This window comes from Mya arenaria, chromosome 4, assembly GCF_026914265.1.
Source record: "Mya arenaria isolate MELC-2E11 chromosome 4, ASM2691426v1".
In the NCBI taxonomy this organism is placed as follows: domain Eukaryota; kingdom Metazoa; phylum Mollusca; class Bivalvia; order Myida; family Myidae; genus Mya; species Mya arenaria.
Window position 1 is genome coordinate 66,869,654 of NC_069125.1, and position 17,310 is coordinate 66,886,963.

The window sequence follows — 17,310 nt, forward strand, 5'->3', positions numbered from 1 at the left end:
AAATTAAAAAAAATATATGGATGAAACTTTTCCCAGTAGGTTGAGAGGTTGGCCGTCGTTTTTTTTATGATATCTTCAAATTCGTCTGTTTTTGAGTTCTGGCTGCTTATTTTGATCAAATTCTCAATTTATAATGCAGTTTGATAATTAAACATATGCCTATATTGATTTATGACTGTTATAGAATTATTTATTATTTATTTAAGACCACGGACAAGAGGTTGAGGGGACAAGGTAGAGCGATCGGGAGAGGGGATTTCGAAAAGAAGAAGCATCGACCAGATTGTGCAGTGCGAAGTGACAGACAGACTCCTGGATGGAGTATAAAACAAACATATTTTAAATGCAATAAGTGCAACATTCCTATCAACATTCCTATGTGGGCAGCCCCGTGTCATTCACACAAACAAGAACTTTCAGGAAGCTGGACGCGTGCTCCATAATGTTGATGCATAACTATCTAGATGTGTTGTTTGTACACATGTAGATTTGTTTATAAGCAAAAATGTTTTCATTTTAACATAGTCATTTTTTCTATTGTATAAGAAGTAAAGAAAGGATATGTACACAAATGTAATCACTAAATATTTATGAACTTAATGACATTTTTTTAAATTTATTATGTAATTTATTAAATATTTTGTATAATAAAATTTCAAAAAATCATATTTGTTTTGATCTTTTGTTTAATATATTATTTAATTAATTTACTGTGAAAATTTGAAGAGAAAAGCTTTATAAATAAAAAAGTTATGGTCAAGTGAATAACCTTGGTAGAATTCTCTTAGACTTCCAGGAATTAATTTGGCACTGAGAGGAACTTTTGACTATTTATTTGGCGCCGAAAGGGTTAAAGAAAATAATTGAATCTGTGTATTGAATTTAGTTTATTTTTTTCATTAAATGTTTTCAGGATGTAACTGGGAAACCAAAATGGTGTCTTTGTTACGTTCAAAATCAATTACGAACGTCCAAGTTACATCTTATTTTAGAAATGCTTAATTTGTTTTTATTTTACACAGTTTTTTTTAAATGAAATTGTACTTGAGTATTTCAAGAGCAATACATGCTACTGTGTCTGTAATCTGTAAATGTTTATGGTAAATTTTGTTGGTTTTAATGTTTTAATTCGAGATGTAACATGGATACAAAACATGACGTCAATGTTACGTCTTGTGTTTTTTTCGTTTTTTCATCTTTTAAAGCTTATAATAGGCAACTTCATTATTCAAAACATAGCATTTATAGTAAATTTGATTATTTTTGTTAACAAAAAAATTACCAGTGACAAAATTTTGTTTATTTCATTTAGTTATTTTATAGACTTAACTTTGTCCCCAAACAGGAGCATCCGGTTCCACCTCTTGTTGCCTGATGCGGCATTATGAAGGGCTTAATCATGGTGTGTTTTCATTGCATTTACAGATACAGCGTTCGGGTGAAATTGAAATCTGAAGAAACGGGAGATAGTGAGAAGCCTTCCAACCAGAGAACAGGAAAAACAGCCAAGGAGTATAATATATGGAATATCGAAGAAATCTCAAACGTCTGAAACAGAAAGGTTCTGTTGAGAAACCTGCCACCCGGCAAAAGATTGCCAAGATGCGGTAGTACTGGCGTCGAAAGAAGAGAGAACAGAGAAGCAAAATGTCGGATGAAGCCAAGGGCAGAGAAAAGGAAAAAAGAAGAGAAAGGTACAAGTCGTCAAAAAGGAAACTTTGCTTTGACACTCAACCAAAAGATATTCCCTCACATCAAACTCCAAAAAAGTCCTCCAACTACAAACCTATAAAACCAGAGAAATTTGCAGAAAGGATTAATCATGCCGTGCAAAATGCAACCCCAAGAAGAAAGAATGCATTGCTGAAAACAGGTCTATTTCCTTCAGCTGAGGCAAAAGTTAAGAATGAGACAAATTCAAAAATAGTTGCTCGAGTTAAAAGAGCTTTAAGTGAACTGAAAAGAAGGTAGAAGTCGTGATCAGTTATTAACTCGCACTTTAGTTGGGAAGTATGCTGTTGAACACAGTTTAAGGAAAGCCTTGGAAATTAAGTGGGAACATTGGTTGCGCATGTCAGAAATTGAAAAGAATGGGCTGGAGAATGCCAAAAGGACAGATGCATTCAATGAAGATACAGTGAAACATATTGAGAGATTTTACGAATACGAATCGGTCACTCTACCCATGAAAAGAACCGTCAGTAGCAAGACACTGAAGCAGAAGAGAGTGTTAACTGAAACTTTGCCGCAAATACACAAACGTTTCCTACAGGACAATCCAGGGTTGAAAGTGTCGCTCAGTCACTTCCGTAAATTACGACCAAAAGAGGTTCTTACTGTTAAACAACAGAAATTTGCATCATGCTTGTGTGAGTATTGTCTTAATGTTCAATTTAAATTGGAAGTTATCAATGAGGCATTGAAATCACATGGCATTGAAAGTACCTTTGAAAGCAAATACCATGCAGTAGACATTACTCTTTGCGACAAGCAAAATGATGAGTTCCATGACCGTAAATGTTTGGAAAGAGAATGTGGCGCTTGCGGGAAACAAAAGATGAAAACTTACCTCAATCCGCTTGTTGATGCTGTCATTGATACTGGTAGAGTGTATGTATGGAAGAGATGGAAACTGGGAATAGTGGGGTCTGCCGCTGGCAAGGAAGTAAAACGACAGGTATTAGCAGAGCAAAGTGGGACTTTGAGTGAATTGATTGATGAATTTGTAGAGGGTGTAGATTTTCTTGCTAACCACCTGTTCATTGCCAGATGGCAATATAAACAGTTTAATGATCTGTCCAAGTCAGTTCCAGAAGGGGTTGTGGTTACTATAGCCGACTTTGCGGAAAACTACCGGTGTGTACATCAAGATGAAATCCAGTCTGCATACTACAACTACAACCAGGTAACAGATTTTTCAATGATATGATACTACAGATGCCCAGACTGTAAGAATTCAGTAGTGCAAGGGTCTGCAGTTTTCATATCCCCAGACCTGACTCATGATGCAAAGGCAGCTGACCAGTTCTCGAAAACAATGGCGGAACACGTTCAAGAGCATGTACCTGTCTCTAAAGAAATTCAGTTTTCTGATGGTTCGGCTTCTCAGTTCAAATCAAAAGTACCATTTCTCCATGTTTCTGAGACAAAGACACACAGTATGGAAAGAGCCTACTTCGATTCAAGGCATGGCAAATCACCATGTGATGCGTTGGGTGGGTAAATGAAGAAGAAAGCAGAATTGCATGTGAAGAGCAGAAAAGGAACTATTCAGAATGCTAAGCAGTTATTTGATTACTGCAAGGAAAATCTGACAATACATGAAGGCTCTAAATGTGAACACAAGAAAAGAGTAATTTTCTATCAGGAGGAGGTTTTGAGAGAGGAACCTGATAGGAAGGTTGAGACAATAAAAGGAACTCGGAAGGTACACTCTGTCAGAGGAGTAGAGTCTGGAGTTGTAAAAACTAGACATTTGAGTTGCTTTTGCCATGTGTGTCTTGGTGAAGTAAAAGATAACTGCCCAAGTGAAAAGTATGTTGGTGAATGGAAAACCCATAGCCTTTTTAAAGGTGACAAGAGAATTAAGCATCAGATTAAAGAAATGAAAGATAAGGGAAATAAAAAGCAGACAGAAAATAAAGTTGGAAATAAGCATAAGAAGCAGACAAAACAGAGCAAAGGAAAACAGTCAGTTGGAAAAGATCAGCTGAATATATCGGATAGCTCAACAATGAAAGATCTCCGAGATGTTGTTGCAAAGAAAAGGTTCGAACCTCTGCCTCAGAACACGACTAAGACGTTTTACAACACAGCCTAAACTATTGACAAAAACAGCATGACCTTGGTTCCTGGTGATATTCCGAAAAGCTTATATCCAGCTACAATTCAAGCGGACGGGAACTGCCTGCCTCGTTCAGCCAGTTTGTTAGCATATGGAACAGAGGACCATTATGTGGAAATGAGAGAGAGAGAATAGTGTGTGAAATGGTTCAAAATGAAGAGTTGTATTTAGATAATACGTACTTGGAGGGTGGAATGAATCCAAATGATGATGTGGCAAAAACTTTTGCTACATATTCCAGTATTTACATGGGGACTCGATTGAATAAAAAAAAGCATCAGAAAACTATATGAGCAAGAGGCTTTGTCAATTTGCAAAAATGGAACCTACATGGGTATGTGGCAGTTGGCAAGTCTTGCCAACATTTTGTCATGCCCTGTATTTTCTGTTTATCCGGAGTACGGAAGTCACACTGTCCGCAACGATATGCATCGAGTATTCTACCCAGACAAAAATAAGAAAAGTGAAAAAGAACCAGTCTACATCATGTGGACGCACATCGATGGAGTAATGGTACCTGAAAAAGAGTTTTCAGTGAATCACTTTGTTGTACTGATGCCATTAACAAGCACACCAGACATCGACCTTGATTGCGCTTTTGATATATTGGATTCATCTGTGCATGAGGAAGATGACCCCTTTAATGACACCATTTTGAAAGCCATTCATGATCTAGATGTACACATGTCAGAGATGGAAGTCTCTGAAAAAATAGTAACAGAGATCACTGGAATTCCAGTCTCAAATGATGTTGATTGTCAAACCACAGATACCCCTGATGTGCCATCGCCAGAGGCCAAAGAGAAGCGAGCCCCAGATGTCTTTGAAAAGCAGCCCCATGATAAGCCAGATAAGCCAGAGATGGAAATCTCTGAAGATATGGTAACAGAGATCACCGGACTTCCAGTCCTACATGACGTTCATTGCCAAGCCCCAGAGACCCCTAATGTGCCATCGACAGAGCCCAAGGAGAAGCGAGCCCCAGATGTCTTTGAAGAGCAGAACCATGATACTGCAGATAAGCCAGAGATGGAAATCTCTGAAGATATAGTAACAGAGATCACCAGACTTCCAGTTCCACATGACGTTCACTGTCAAGCCCCAGAGACCCCTGATGTGCCATCCCCAGATGCCAAGGAGAAGCGAGCCCCAGATGTCTTCAAAGAGCAACCCCATGATATCCCAGACCCAGTGGAGAAAACCTCCGAGGACTTTGAGCAGTTTATGCCATCGGAAACCAGCTCTGGGTGAGTTCAGTGATAAATTGCTAATTTAACCCTTCACTCCATAGATACACCTTTATTGCCTGGGCGAACAGAATAGATCCTGATCAGCCGGCACATCTGTGTCGTCTGATCAGGATCTACACTGTTCCCTTTTAGATTCATTAGGTTATTTATAACCGATATGCTACCAGTGCAGATCCAGATCAGACGGCATGGATGTGCTGGCCGATCTGGATCTACACTGGTCGCACATGCGTTAAAATGCGTATATATGGAGTAAAGGAATAACTGTCACACCTGAAAATTGTATTTATACCCCCCGGTTCACTTAGTGAAGTGGGACTATGTGATTCATGCATGTCATCATGTCACATCACATCTTGATCATATAGGGCCAAGTGGTGTTTCGGGGTATTAACCACCTTCAGTGATAAATCTATTAGTCTACTAGCAGCAGCTACTGTGGCTAGTTGGTTTGGTTGGGTTTTACGCCCTATCGACCATTTCTCGATCATTTAATGGTAGAACATAATGTTAAATACTAATACTTGGACAGTCTAACAAATGATGAGCAATCCATATCGTGGGAGAGCATGCATTTATTGAATAAGAACACAAAATACAAACATACCAGTTTCTTGGTGTCCACCGTTACATCTTCTTTCTATCAATTCTGTTGCTTGGTTGCTGTAATTAACTTCTAAAATAACTGATATTAATTTTAATATCACTCTATTTCAAAAGCTAATAGAAGTAAGTATATAAGGTTGACAAATCGTGTGTTTCAGATGAGATTGTCATGAAAAATATATTTGATTTGATGTCCAGTTACATCAGCTCTTAACAAAATGCATCTTTTGAAATATGTTGGCAGTTCACAACAAGGGCTAAGAGAATTCATTCTGTAGATGAGCATTAAAGGAAATGTAATTAATAATTAGAAATTCTAAAATATACCAAAATATACATCTATAGCAATACAAATGCTGTGTAGTCTATGTTACATCTCTAAAATTTGTGGAAAACAAAATTGAATTTTTAAATGATAAGCCTTTCTTGTATTACCTTGCCAGCTTGGCAAAAACTTTAAGTATACTTCCTCAAAATATTTTTTTATGTTAATTTTTAGCATAGGCTATATATGAAATTTTGGACACCAAACATTTTGAGATGTAACAGAAATTCCGTCACAACGAATTCTGGATCATATACATTTGCGTCAAGTACATTCAATTGCTTGAAACTAGGCATTAAAATCCCAAGGTAAGATTTCACATTAGGTTGCCACACACATTGTTTTATCACTTTACTTCAACACCAACTTCATTTATTGAGCAGAAACTGATTTTCCTTTTGTTGTAACAGCAAACTTAATTTTTTACCCAGTAGACCCAAAATGCAATACAAATTTTCATCACTATACATGTACATCAGGCCTTCCTAAGTGTCTTGAGCTAAAATATGTTTTCTATGTTTAGTAAACATTACGTTGACCCACATACCAGTCAATGCCAATGTCCGTCGGACAGTCGGTCATGTCCGGTAATTTTCGGTGATGACCGGCTGAAATTTCTGTTTCCGCCGAAAATATTTCCAGTGAAAAAAATGCAGTGAAAAGAAATCAAAATCGGACATTTATTGTCAGGAAATTTTATATGTCCTGATGAAAAAAAACACTTTCATTTCAGTGAGATTTGCATTTTACCTATTTTTATTCACTCATGTCACATGTTTACGTTTGCGTTAAAGCTAGCTCTGTTTGAACTACGCTCACATTCGGTTACGACTAGCTCAGCATGAAAGCGAGAGCGTCGCTGTATTTCATTGGTTCACGGACATTTTCTTAGCCAATCGTTATTTTTATTACATATGCGTTCCGCTCTGTTTGTCTTTGTCAAAATCACCGAGGTCACGTCAATCGAAGTAAAAGGTTGTATTTTTCGATCTATTATTAGTTATTTTATAGTGTGTTTGTCTTAATTTGTATTAATAAGCAAGTATTTTTTGTCATTAGCTTGTGTTATTTATTAAATTAAAAGGATCTTAATAGAAACAATCACGTTTTAGACGCAAGTGACAATTTCTCCAGACAAACTTTTTGACAGTTCTGAAATAATTATATTTTAGTGTTTTCTCGAACTACGATTACAATTAAGCATTCCAGATGATTTTTTTAAAATATTCAAAAGATGCTCAGCCAGGGCGTAAATTGCAAATTTCATCTGCAGAGCAAAAGAAAACACCCCCTGTAGACACAGAAAGTTTGTTTCATCTTGGAAAGAAGGCAGGCCATGGCAGATCTGTTGGAGGATGAAATCAGCGACATGTTTGGGGAAACAGACTCAGAGGATAAGATTGCGGACTATCAAAGTGTTGAAGAAAATCTTTTGAAATTATGTGTATATGAAATAAATGAAATAATTTAGAATAGTCTATTAGTCTTTGTCACTGTAACTGCTATAAGCAATGCATTCAGTATTGTAAGAGTTAATTGTATTGGGTAGAAGTTGTCGGACCGGGTAAAAAATGTCGCGATAGGTTAAAAATGTTGCGACAGGTAAAAAGTTGTTGCAACAGGTAAAAATTTGGTCCTTGTCTGTCGCAATGTCCTATGAGCTAGAAAAAGTTTTCGCATTGACTGTCTTACCCCAAATGCAATCCTTGTGTATGGTCCAATATCATCCCTATTCCAGAAGCAATCTAGTCTGTATTGTTCCCAATGGCACATTTATAAAAAATAATCCCATTTCATATAATGTTTTTACTATCACCATAGAGGAGGAATGGTCATGTTGACTGGTAAAAGTCTAAACACAAACTCCGCAGTGATTCAACATTTTCTAATATTTTAACAAAAACAAACAAATTAGTAGATAACTAAGTTTTGATTGCCAAACCTGTTTACTAATGGGGATTATGTTAAAAAATTAACTCTTTGTCATCAATTTATTAAAGGAATTATATCAACAAAAGTTATGCATTTCAAATGTTGTAATTTATCCTTAATTTATCTGGAAATATTTGTCAAAACATATTCTAGGAACTCTTTCACTTGACTATACTGATGAAACCATGGACCATTATGGACACAATTTTTTACCTTTTGTAAATATATTGATTATTTTAGCCCAATTGTATTGCCTATGCACTTAATGTAACATGCTTAACATAGATTGATTAATAGGTTTTATCAATAATGTTTGAGTGAAGATTGTTGGGTTTTTTTTTAACATTTTGCAGCCAAGTTTCAGCCCAATTCCCACTGCTATAAGCTGATATATATAATTATATACTTTTTCCCCAAATGTGTAAAAGAATTACCTATAGTATGCTTCCTTGTTGTAGCTTTTTTTCCATAAAAAATGGACCCACAAACTGTTTTTATATGGAAGAGTTGTAGTAAAGAAACAAACTTTATAGAATTCTTTTTTGTTTTTGAGTTCTCAGTCATAGCCATTTTGTTTTAAACCTAATGATTTAAAAAGGGCTATATATATAAATGCCGCTATGCAGTCACAGGGATTGGATATAAATACATGTATATGCAATTACCTTTCATTTGTTTGGACCTTCCAAATATCATCAACAGTTTTGCTGCTGGCTCGCAAAGCTCCTTGAGTCAACTGTTCCAGGCGCTTTCTCTTATTGTTAAGAGAATTCTTTATGTAATCACCTTTAAAACAAAACAAAAAGAAATTAGTTTTGGAGTAAAAATTGTTGTTTTCTAGGAAAGAGTCAAACCCCATGAGTTTCATTTGAAGATTAAACAAATAATGACTTATTGTCATTGGTGCATGAAAACATATTAATGGGTCAGTGGAACAATTGTAATCATAGAGACAACAAATGACCCGTTAATCAATTTTAAAACTGTGCATATATGCACATGTTTAAGAACAATGTGTTTTCAAGAAAAACAACACTAGAGCTTTGCAGAAGTGATGGCTCAGGAAATTATTGAAATAAATTCATAACATGTATGTTTAAAGATTTTATGAAGGATATTAATTCTTGACCTTGACTCAGCCATACAAGTGACCATGACCGTGAAGCTTAAAGAAACAAAACACTAATTGAGAAAATTGCAAGAAAAAAAGAAAATTTACCAAAACTTCCATAAAATTGATATTGTTGTGTTCAACGCATTGAATCTTTAATACTTGCTGATGTACCACATCGCTCACGAAACATTTGTCTTTGCAGATTTTGCCCAATAAGTTTAAAAAAAAAATGTTGCTTTATTCAAAGAAACTCATTGCATGTATTTCACATGCCAAATATATACACAACATGGGTTCCCAAATGGAAGGACAGTGCATTAGTAAGAGGAAAACTACTGTGAAGCAGCAAAACAACATAGACACAGACCCGACAGATTTACATAGGTGATGAAATTGGTCAATGGAGACTTAAAAGTGATTTCCACAGCTAAAATGACAGCATGTTGACTAAAACGTTTATTGACAGGTTAGTGTGCTGACATCGCCAAACTTAAAAAAGAATCAGTCATTCAGTCCAACAGTCGCTGGAAATTTGTCAGTCAGAAAGTAAAATTTTAACATTGCCATTTTTGGACAGTCTTGCACTGACTAATTTAAATTGTGATTGGTTGAATTTGTGGCGATGTGTATTTCTCGCACCTGTACTTGTTACTTAGTAATCAAAAAGCATGTTCCAAAAGGTAAGATTAGAGTTCGGAACATTTGAGTGTTGCATAATGTTTGACTAGTGCACTAAGCATCTGACATTTTCACTTTACCAAATAAGATATTGGGATAGTAATCAAATAGTTCATTCACAATATCATTTACAAAAAAATGTATTTTTTTAGAAGAAAAGACTTTTAAACAGTGTATAATAATTGAGGAACATTACAGCTTCTTTATTTTATTACATCTGAATGTGAAAACTGTCGGTCAGACAGACCGAATCCATTACAATTAAAGTTGCACCGAGTCCAAATTTACCTGTCAGGACAGTTGGACTGACGATTTTCCTTGATCCCTGAGTGTGTGAAACATCACGTGACTTGCAAGGTGTTCACATATATTTAAATAAAGAAACTCAGCAGAGACAGCATGTGAGACAACATGATCGTTGTGTATATTTTTGTAAACCATGTAAAGTGATATATTATCGTCCACATTCTACCTTGTATTGACAAATCTTGGCTTATTTTGCGGAAATATTGTATTTGATTATTTTGGGACCATCATTCCGGTGTCTAGTCCCTATAAGACCCAGGATGTTGTCTTCATATGGTGGTCACTTATGCTGAATGATTTTGAGAACTATGAATGGTTGTATTGGACCAAACATGAACCAAGAGGAGCAAAGTGACCTTGATGTTGAAGCTAGGAACTCGCGTGTGGCGCATGACATGTCCTCATCTCATTGTGGTTAGTAATTATTTTGAAACCCACCATGAATGACAAAGATAAAGACCAGAAACAAGCTACTATTATTTGTAAAGCTCAAATAGCAAAACCAACAATGTTAAAAGGTGACCTTGATGCTACTGTCCAAGGTCTTGCGTGTGACAGATGTTTATTTTTTGGTGGTCATTAATGTAAATTATTTTGAAATCAAACTATGTATGACAATGCTATTGACTGGACATGAACCACTGTTATCAGTAGGCAGTGCTCAAAAAAGGGGTAACCTTGTTACCATTTCAGTTAACGTTAGTATCAAGCCCTGGTATGGCTTATATATAAAATCTGCAAAGTTCTGAGGTACGCAAGAACCTTGACCTTGAAGCTAGGGACCTGGTTTAGGGTATGACATGTCGTTAGCTTAAGGTGTTCACTATTGCAAAATAATTTGGAAATCCCACAATGAATAACAAGTTATGGACAGGACACAAAAGCAGGACGGACAAAGGGCCAAAACTTTTGTTCTAAAGACGAAGATAAATGTCACAGAAATGGTTTGAGCTCAATTTCCTATGCTGAACAACATTCCTATGAAGTTTCATGTGTGTGCATGTTCTACATGCATTTAATTTACGTGATTTTGTGTACAATGTAATGTGCGGAACTTATTTCTAACCTCCAGTTCCATCTATCTGGGTGGCAAAAACCATCTGAACAATCTCGTCATAAGCCACTCTTCTTTTTCTAATAAGTACTTAACCACACTCTGCCTTTTATTGTACACTCTATATGGATTGGCTTTATCAATGTACATATATCAAGTTTCAGTAAAATGATAATCAGAAATAACTGTTTTAGTAAGCAAGCAGACAATTCCGACAATTAAAGACCTTGACCTTACACCAAATTCCCTTGACTTTGGTTCCTTTTGATAATCTTATCCAAAGGAAGCATCCAAAACCCCTGATAAACTATTAACCATTAACTTAATTACATTACATGTAATTACACATGTATATCAAGTCTCCTATGTAAAACACTGGATTTTCTGTATTTGATCCAAGTGTTCTAATGGCGTATTCACTCACCAACAGGTTTTGACACATCTAGTTTTGGTGGATTTGTTTTTAATTCAAATTATGAAAAAGCAGATATCTTGTCTTATAGCATAATTTCTTTCCTATCTTCTCCACTGCCACCTCAAACATACTGAAGCAATAAAACTATAAAGAGTGCATGTTTAACATTTTCAGCATGCAAAAATGATATAAACAACAAATGCAACTAGAGCTTTTCAATTCCATAATTACTATGTCTATGTGAAGTCGCTGCTGAAGTTGGTCAAAAAGAGGGGGAAGGTCACACCCAATACTGACAAAAATAATATTGAAAAAAATGCTTTACATATGGAAAAAAAAATCATCTGTGTGGTTCAGATTAGGCTAAACTTGTTTGTGATTTTCGATTTCGGTCAATACCACAATAGATCGCTGATTTTTTCTTTTTATCTATGATATTTTTTATTGTTTCTTATTTATACTGTTTTGTTCATATGACATTTCACGAAAGAAAACAAAATGATGTGTTAGAACTTTGGTAAGTGTAAGCTGTAAAGTTTCAAAGTTTCACTAAGGCCTTTTGAACTTAAATCAGGCTGATCAAATATATCATATCGGATTATACTGGATCTGCCTGCCCACTGAGAATGTCAGTGACTTATAATGATCATACAGCATTATTCTTCAGGTCTATTGACAATTAAAACACATGTTTGTAAATACCTACTTCCGAAACACTCAAGCATCTTCTGCAATCCTTGTCTGAAAAATGCAAAAAGATTTTCATCTTTCTTTTAAATGAAATGAAAATAACGCAGCAGCAACTGAATTATTGGGATGGTGGTCACTGCCTCACACTTCACCCTATGTGACCTAGTAAATATGGAATAATGTTAAATGCTAGTAGCAATAGAGGATGCAAATGCTTTTTGGACCAAAATCTGCTAAAAATCTTCTGTCATATTTTTTTCAACTTTTCACAAGGATGTTTGTTTAACTGTTGAAAAAGATTACAGGGCTTTTTCTGCCCATTTTGGGAAAAAGACCCTAGACATTTTGGGAAATTTTGCGTCGTGAAAATGCCAAAATTGGGAAATTTTACAGTTAAAAGAAAAAGCTGTCTAGTCTCCTGCGAAATAGGTAATGATTTAATATTAGTTTTTTTTTCCCTTTAAAAGACCCGCAATGGCTGAAATATCAATCCTTGGGGTGTAAATATCTATTGCAATAAATCATGACAGATAATATTTCATATTTCCGATCTCTGAATGTGATGAAAATCAATGATTTCTGAGTTCAATTACCAAAAAAACTTCACATGACATAAATTATTAGGATGTTGAAAATGAACCAGTACAGGAAAAAATAATTTCTAAAAAAAAAAATTTTTTTTTGGATTGGGTTTTTTTTCTGAAGATTGGGAAAAATATCTTATATTTTGCTTTGGGAATGGGTCCGATAGTCGGACCCGTGGGTACTATAGAAAAAGCCCTGAGATTGATCCTCAAAACGAAAGTAAACATGAACTTCAGAAACTTACCCCACAAACTTTTGCGACCGAATTGTTTTTATGTTTAGCGTACGAGGACAGATAGATTTTGGGCTTGCGGATTGAAAAATTATCCATTTTATATGATCAACATTCTTGCCAAATATTTTTACTTTCATTTTACTATAATCAAATTCCGACTTCAAAGAAGTGCAAACAACAACAATTGCTTCAAATTACATTGTACTTACAATTGTAAGTGCTCTTGGCATTTAATATTAAAAAATTCTGTTCGATTCCCATGATCAACACACTTTAAGTGATACATATATAGTGATTTTTATAACCTTTGACTAATTACTAAATAATGCTTTTATGGAAAATATTAATTACTGATAACAAGATTGTAACCCTGTATTTAATAGATGCACCAAAAAATTCCCTAGAATGAACTAAGGCGGCTCTGGTGTCTATATTCCTCTGAGGATGTCATTCATTCAGTATTTGTTTAGTTGTTGTTGTTTATTTGGGGGTGGGAGGTTGTTTTTTTCTTCAGGATGACTAGCCTTATATGAAGCATGAAAGTATTTTTTTATTTATAGCAAATATGACTTGTATACATACATGAATTTCAATCCATACTATATTTTCTGTTTTTCTTTTCTTCTTAAATTTGATTCATTTAATTAAATTTATGGCCATCAGTTACATAATATAAATAAATTTAATATTATTTTACACACCCAAATTCCTCGGGCTCTTCATTAGCTTGGTCAAATGCTCTTTTTTTGCCTTTACCAACAACCATTGGTGTTTCACCTGCAAAAAAGACAAGTATGTTTGTAAACAGCAATTGTACAGAGGATACAAGTTCAGAAGTATATGAATGAAACTGAAATTGAATTTTTAACTAAATTTGACAACAACAACGAGGAAGGTACTCTATAAACCTTATAATGAAACCTTATTTGAACCATTTCAAATGCCATTTGAACAGTCCATTCCTACCGCCAGTCGATTATTATTAAGCATCAGCTTCTGCATTATACACAAACACACTAGAATTTGATTAACATGGAGATCAAGCATTTGATTATTTCAAGCAATGCATTTATGAAAAAAAAACATTATTTCTCAAACTATTTTTACAAAATATTTGGGGAAAGGAGGGCTTTTCCAAGCAAAAGTAGCTCAGCCTAACATAAAAGCCAGACTTGAAAGCCAGAGGATGGATCTGTTATTTCTATCCAGGCTTTATGATCAAGTCTTTATAATGCTGTATATTGATAATTCACCAGACCATTTTAAAGTATCGTGTTCCAAGGTGACTTAACAACTGATTACCATTAACGTTCTAGTAAACACAACCAGGGATCGAATGCGAGTAAGAATAAAAAATTGTGAGTAAAAAGTCAATTTGTACATTAAGGATTTGCCATATCAAAATATCGTAAAAAAATTTGTCAACGTACAAATTATTTGGAATAAGACTAGTCCATATAAACAGACGCTTCAGGGTCTTTGACGATTGTGATTTGGCGACTCTACACGTCCATATCCCACTTGTTGTTTTCCTAGCCAAGAATGACAGATCCCAGCACTAAGTATATTGAGCAGAAAGATAACGGGCACCTGCTAGATGGTTTCAAAATTAGATTGCTTTTTTGACAAAAGTCGATCTAAATTTAAGTAATTATTTGTGTTGCATTAAACACTTAAGTGTAATAAGTAAAAGGTATTGGCTAAACTAATTTAAGTGTACTGGGCAGTTGCCTAATTCCGGATTTGTCTAAATATTCGGTAATCGTTTAAAAAGCGTTTCGGCGACCGTGATCAATTTAGAATGATCACAGTCTACGCAACTGACCTCCATAGCAACAGAAACAACACAAAAGTGCTGCTATTCGAGTATAACCCAAAATAAATACCTCTAAACTTTCGCTTTCCCAAATGTCAATATTTAGTCACGTGGGAGATGACGTCAAACAGCGCGAGCTTTTATATTGAGGTTCGACAGGGTTATCTTTAAACACTAGACCTTCTATACGATGTTTATGACTTATCGTCTATCACGAAATACAATGCCAATTACGTATAAAGTAAATAAATTGACGATGTCATTGTTTTGTGTTGTGCAACATTTGATATGAAAATGAAGCAAAAATGAAGCAGATTTGTACTTTCAAAATTTTGCAAATTCGGACAAATTAGTAGTTCGGATACGCCGAAAATACACATACAAATACTTCAGAGAAGTATAAAATTTATATACAGGTTAAACATGTAATACATGATGTTCATTTAAATGGCATTTTAATATTTGTATATTGACTTGATGATGTTTACTTTGTTCTTTGAAAAAATCTGAATATTTAGGCACTGAATCAGGTTTTTGGACGTCGATTATGCCGTTATTTCGTACTGAATATTGTATTATAATTAATTGTGTTTTTTCTTTTATTCTTTTTCCATTTTCGTTGATATAGGACTCAACATTTCTCTATTAAAATTGCATGCACTTATGTTCAGTAATTATGACAATATTTTAAGAAAACTTCAAAATTGATCCGGAATTAGGCAACTGGAAACTTTTGTGTTTCAATTTAACAGTGAAGTGTTTAGTATTGTGGAGTAATATTTGAAGAATATATTTTACATTGATATGGATCAGTCGACTTGTGGCGTTTAGGGAACAAAATGAATATCCAAATGTTAAAAAAGTTCCCTAAACGCGCATTTATATTGTGGCTAGACTAAGACTTTAGATCTACGCAAAAATAATTGAATGAAGTTTACCTCGTAATGGACTATTACTTTGGTCGCTGTTTTGAGAAGATGACATGTATTGGTCTGATTTTTCCGCCTTCTCTACAGATGAAACAGTTTTTTCTTTGTTTTTCTTTGGCATTTTGGCGACTTTTGTCCTTGCTTTGGAACAGACGACACCACCTCTCGAATGGACTTCAATAATTTAATGTAGATGTTAACGTTTATTTTACATGATTTAGAAACCAGTCAATAAGTTTACCGGTCAGATTCTACGCATTTAATAATATTTTACTTTATCATTTGGAACTCCTTGGCCATTTTTATCGAAAAAACAACAACACTGATAACATAGTTAATAACTTATTCAAATTATCATGTAAACTACAAGTAAAAACACTTTGGTATAGTAGAGCTATGGAAGAAATAAAAACAGTTCGTAAGATATGATAAAAATATGCATACTGGTTAGCGACCTATTATTCGCCCGTACCACTTTTACGCCCACCCAGTTAAAACCAGTCAAAACGAAATATTTTACACAAATCAGTATGGCGTTTCATTGCGGCATTTTTGTTTATTATATTATTTTTCAGTATATAATTAATAGCATATGAAAGATGCAGTATTTTTATTTAACTGTTTATAAACGCAGGGACCGTTTGGTTCGCAAACGATACACTGTATCAAATTTGTTTATGTTCTATTGTTTCCGGTGTAATGGATAACCTGGTTTCACTATGTATGGAAATAATAACACCACGTGTTGGAATTGAATTATTCTAGAATGCCGTTTTTAAGTTATATTTCCATATCTGGACAGCCAATAAACCACCAACAAATTTTTGTACGCCCAACTTTATGGGACTTGTATTTATTGTTTCACTCATATTCTTAATTATATAATCATACAATAAATATTGGCTGGTGTAAAAAAGCGTAGCTTCCTTTAGGCACTGCAGGCACGTGCCTGCACATTTTTCTCAAGAATGAAAAAAATCAAAAATGCAATAAAAATTGAAGCGTGAGGGGGTAAGGGGTATAGTTTCGATCAGCAGCGAACCCATCGAATATGAACATAACTCCGTGCTTTATTACACAATTTAAAAAATATCGAAGCTTTTCAGAACTGGTTCGAAGTAGTGTTGTAACGAGACTTCCAAGCAACCAAGGAAGTCAGATCAAAGTTTTTTTGAGCGCTTGATTTTAAATTGTAACCGTTTGACATGCGTGACATGGCCGACCAGGACCCTGCATATCCGGATATTGGCGGTTCTAGCTTCTGTGTCACTGATGAGGAAACAAAGCGACGTCTTCTGACTGAAACCTGGTCGTCTAGTCTATCCCACCCATTTCCATTCCGGAATGCCTACTGCATTTCTGTGTCATAGTTTTAAAATAAATGCGTCTGACCTTGCGACGTGTGAACAGCGCTTGATATAAAATAATTCCAACACTCATAATAAATATGTATCTGCTGCTTTTATTGAGGATTTTAATTTAAATTTGCATTTGATCTATTTTATTTCATTTTTGAAAAATAAAATGTTTA

General features: G+C 34.8%; 1 protein-coding gene across 1 annotated transcript in view; it reads right to left on the reverse strand.

The window, feature by feature from the left end:
* The window catches only part of LOC128232465 (synaptonemal complex protein 3-like), a 52,340-nt gene extending 36,424 nt beyond the window's left edge, over positions 1-15,916 (reverse strand). The window contains exons 1-4 of the mRNA XM_052946031.1: positions 15,789-15,916; positions 13,736-13,811; positions 12,231-12,265; positions 8,623-8,743 (exon numbers count right to left, since the gene is read on the reverse strand). Of these exons, the coding sequence (XP_052801991.1) occupies positions 8,623-8,743; positions 12,231-12,265; positions 13,736-13,811; positions 15,789-15,900 (344 nt within the window). The 5' untranslated portion in view covers positions 15,901-15,916. The remainder of the gene's footprint in view (positions 1-8,622; positions 8,744-12,230; positions 12,266-13,735; positions 13,812-15,788) is intronic.
* Between the last annotated feature and the right edge of the window lie 1,394 nt (positions 15,917-17,310).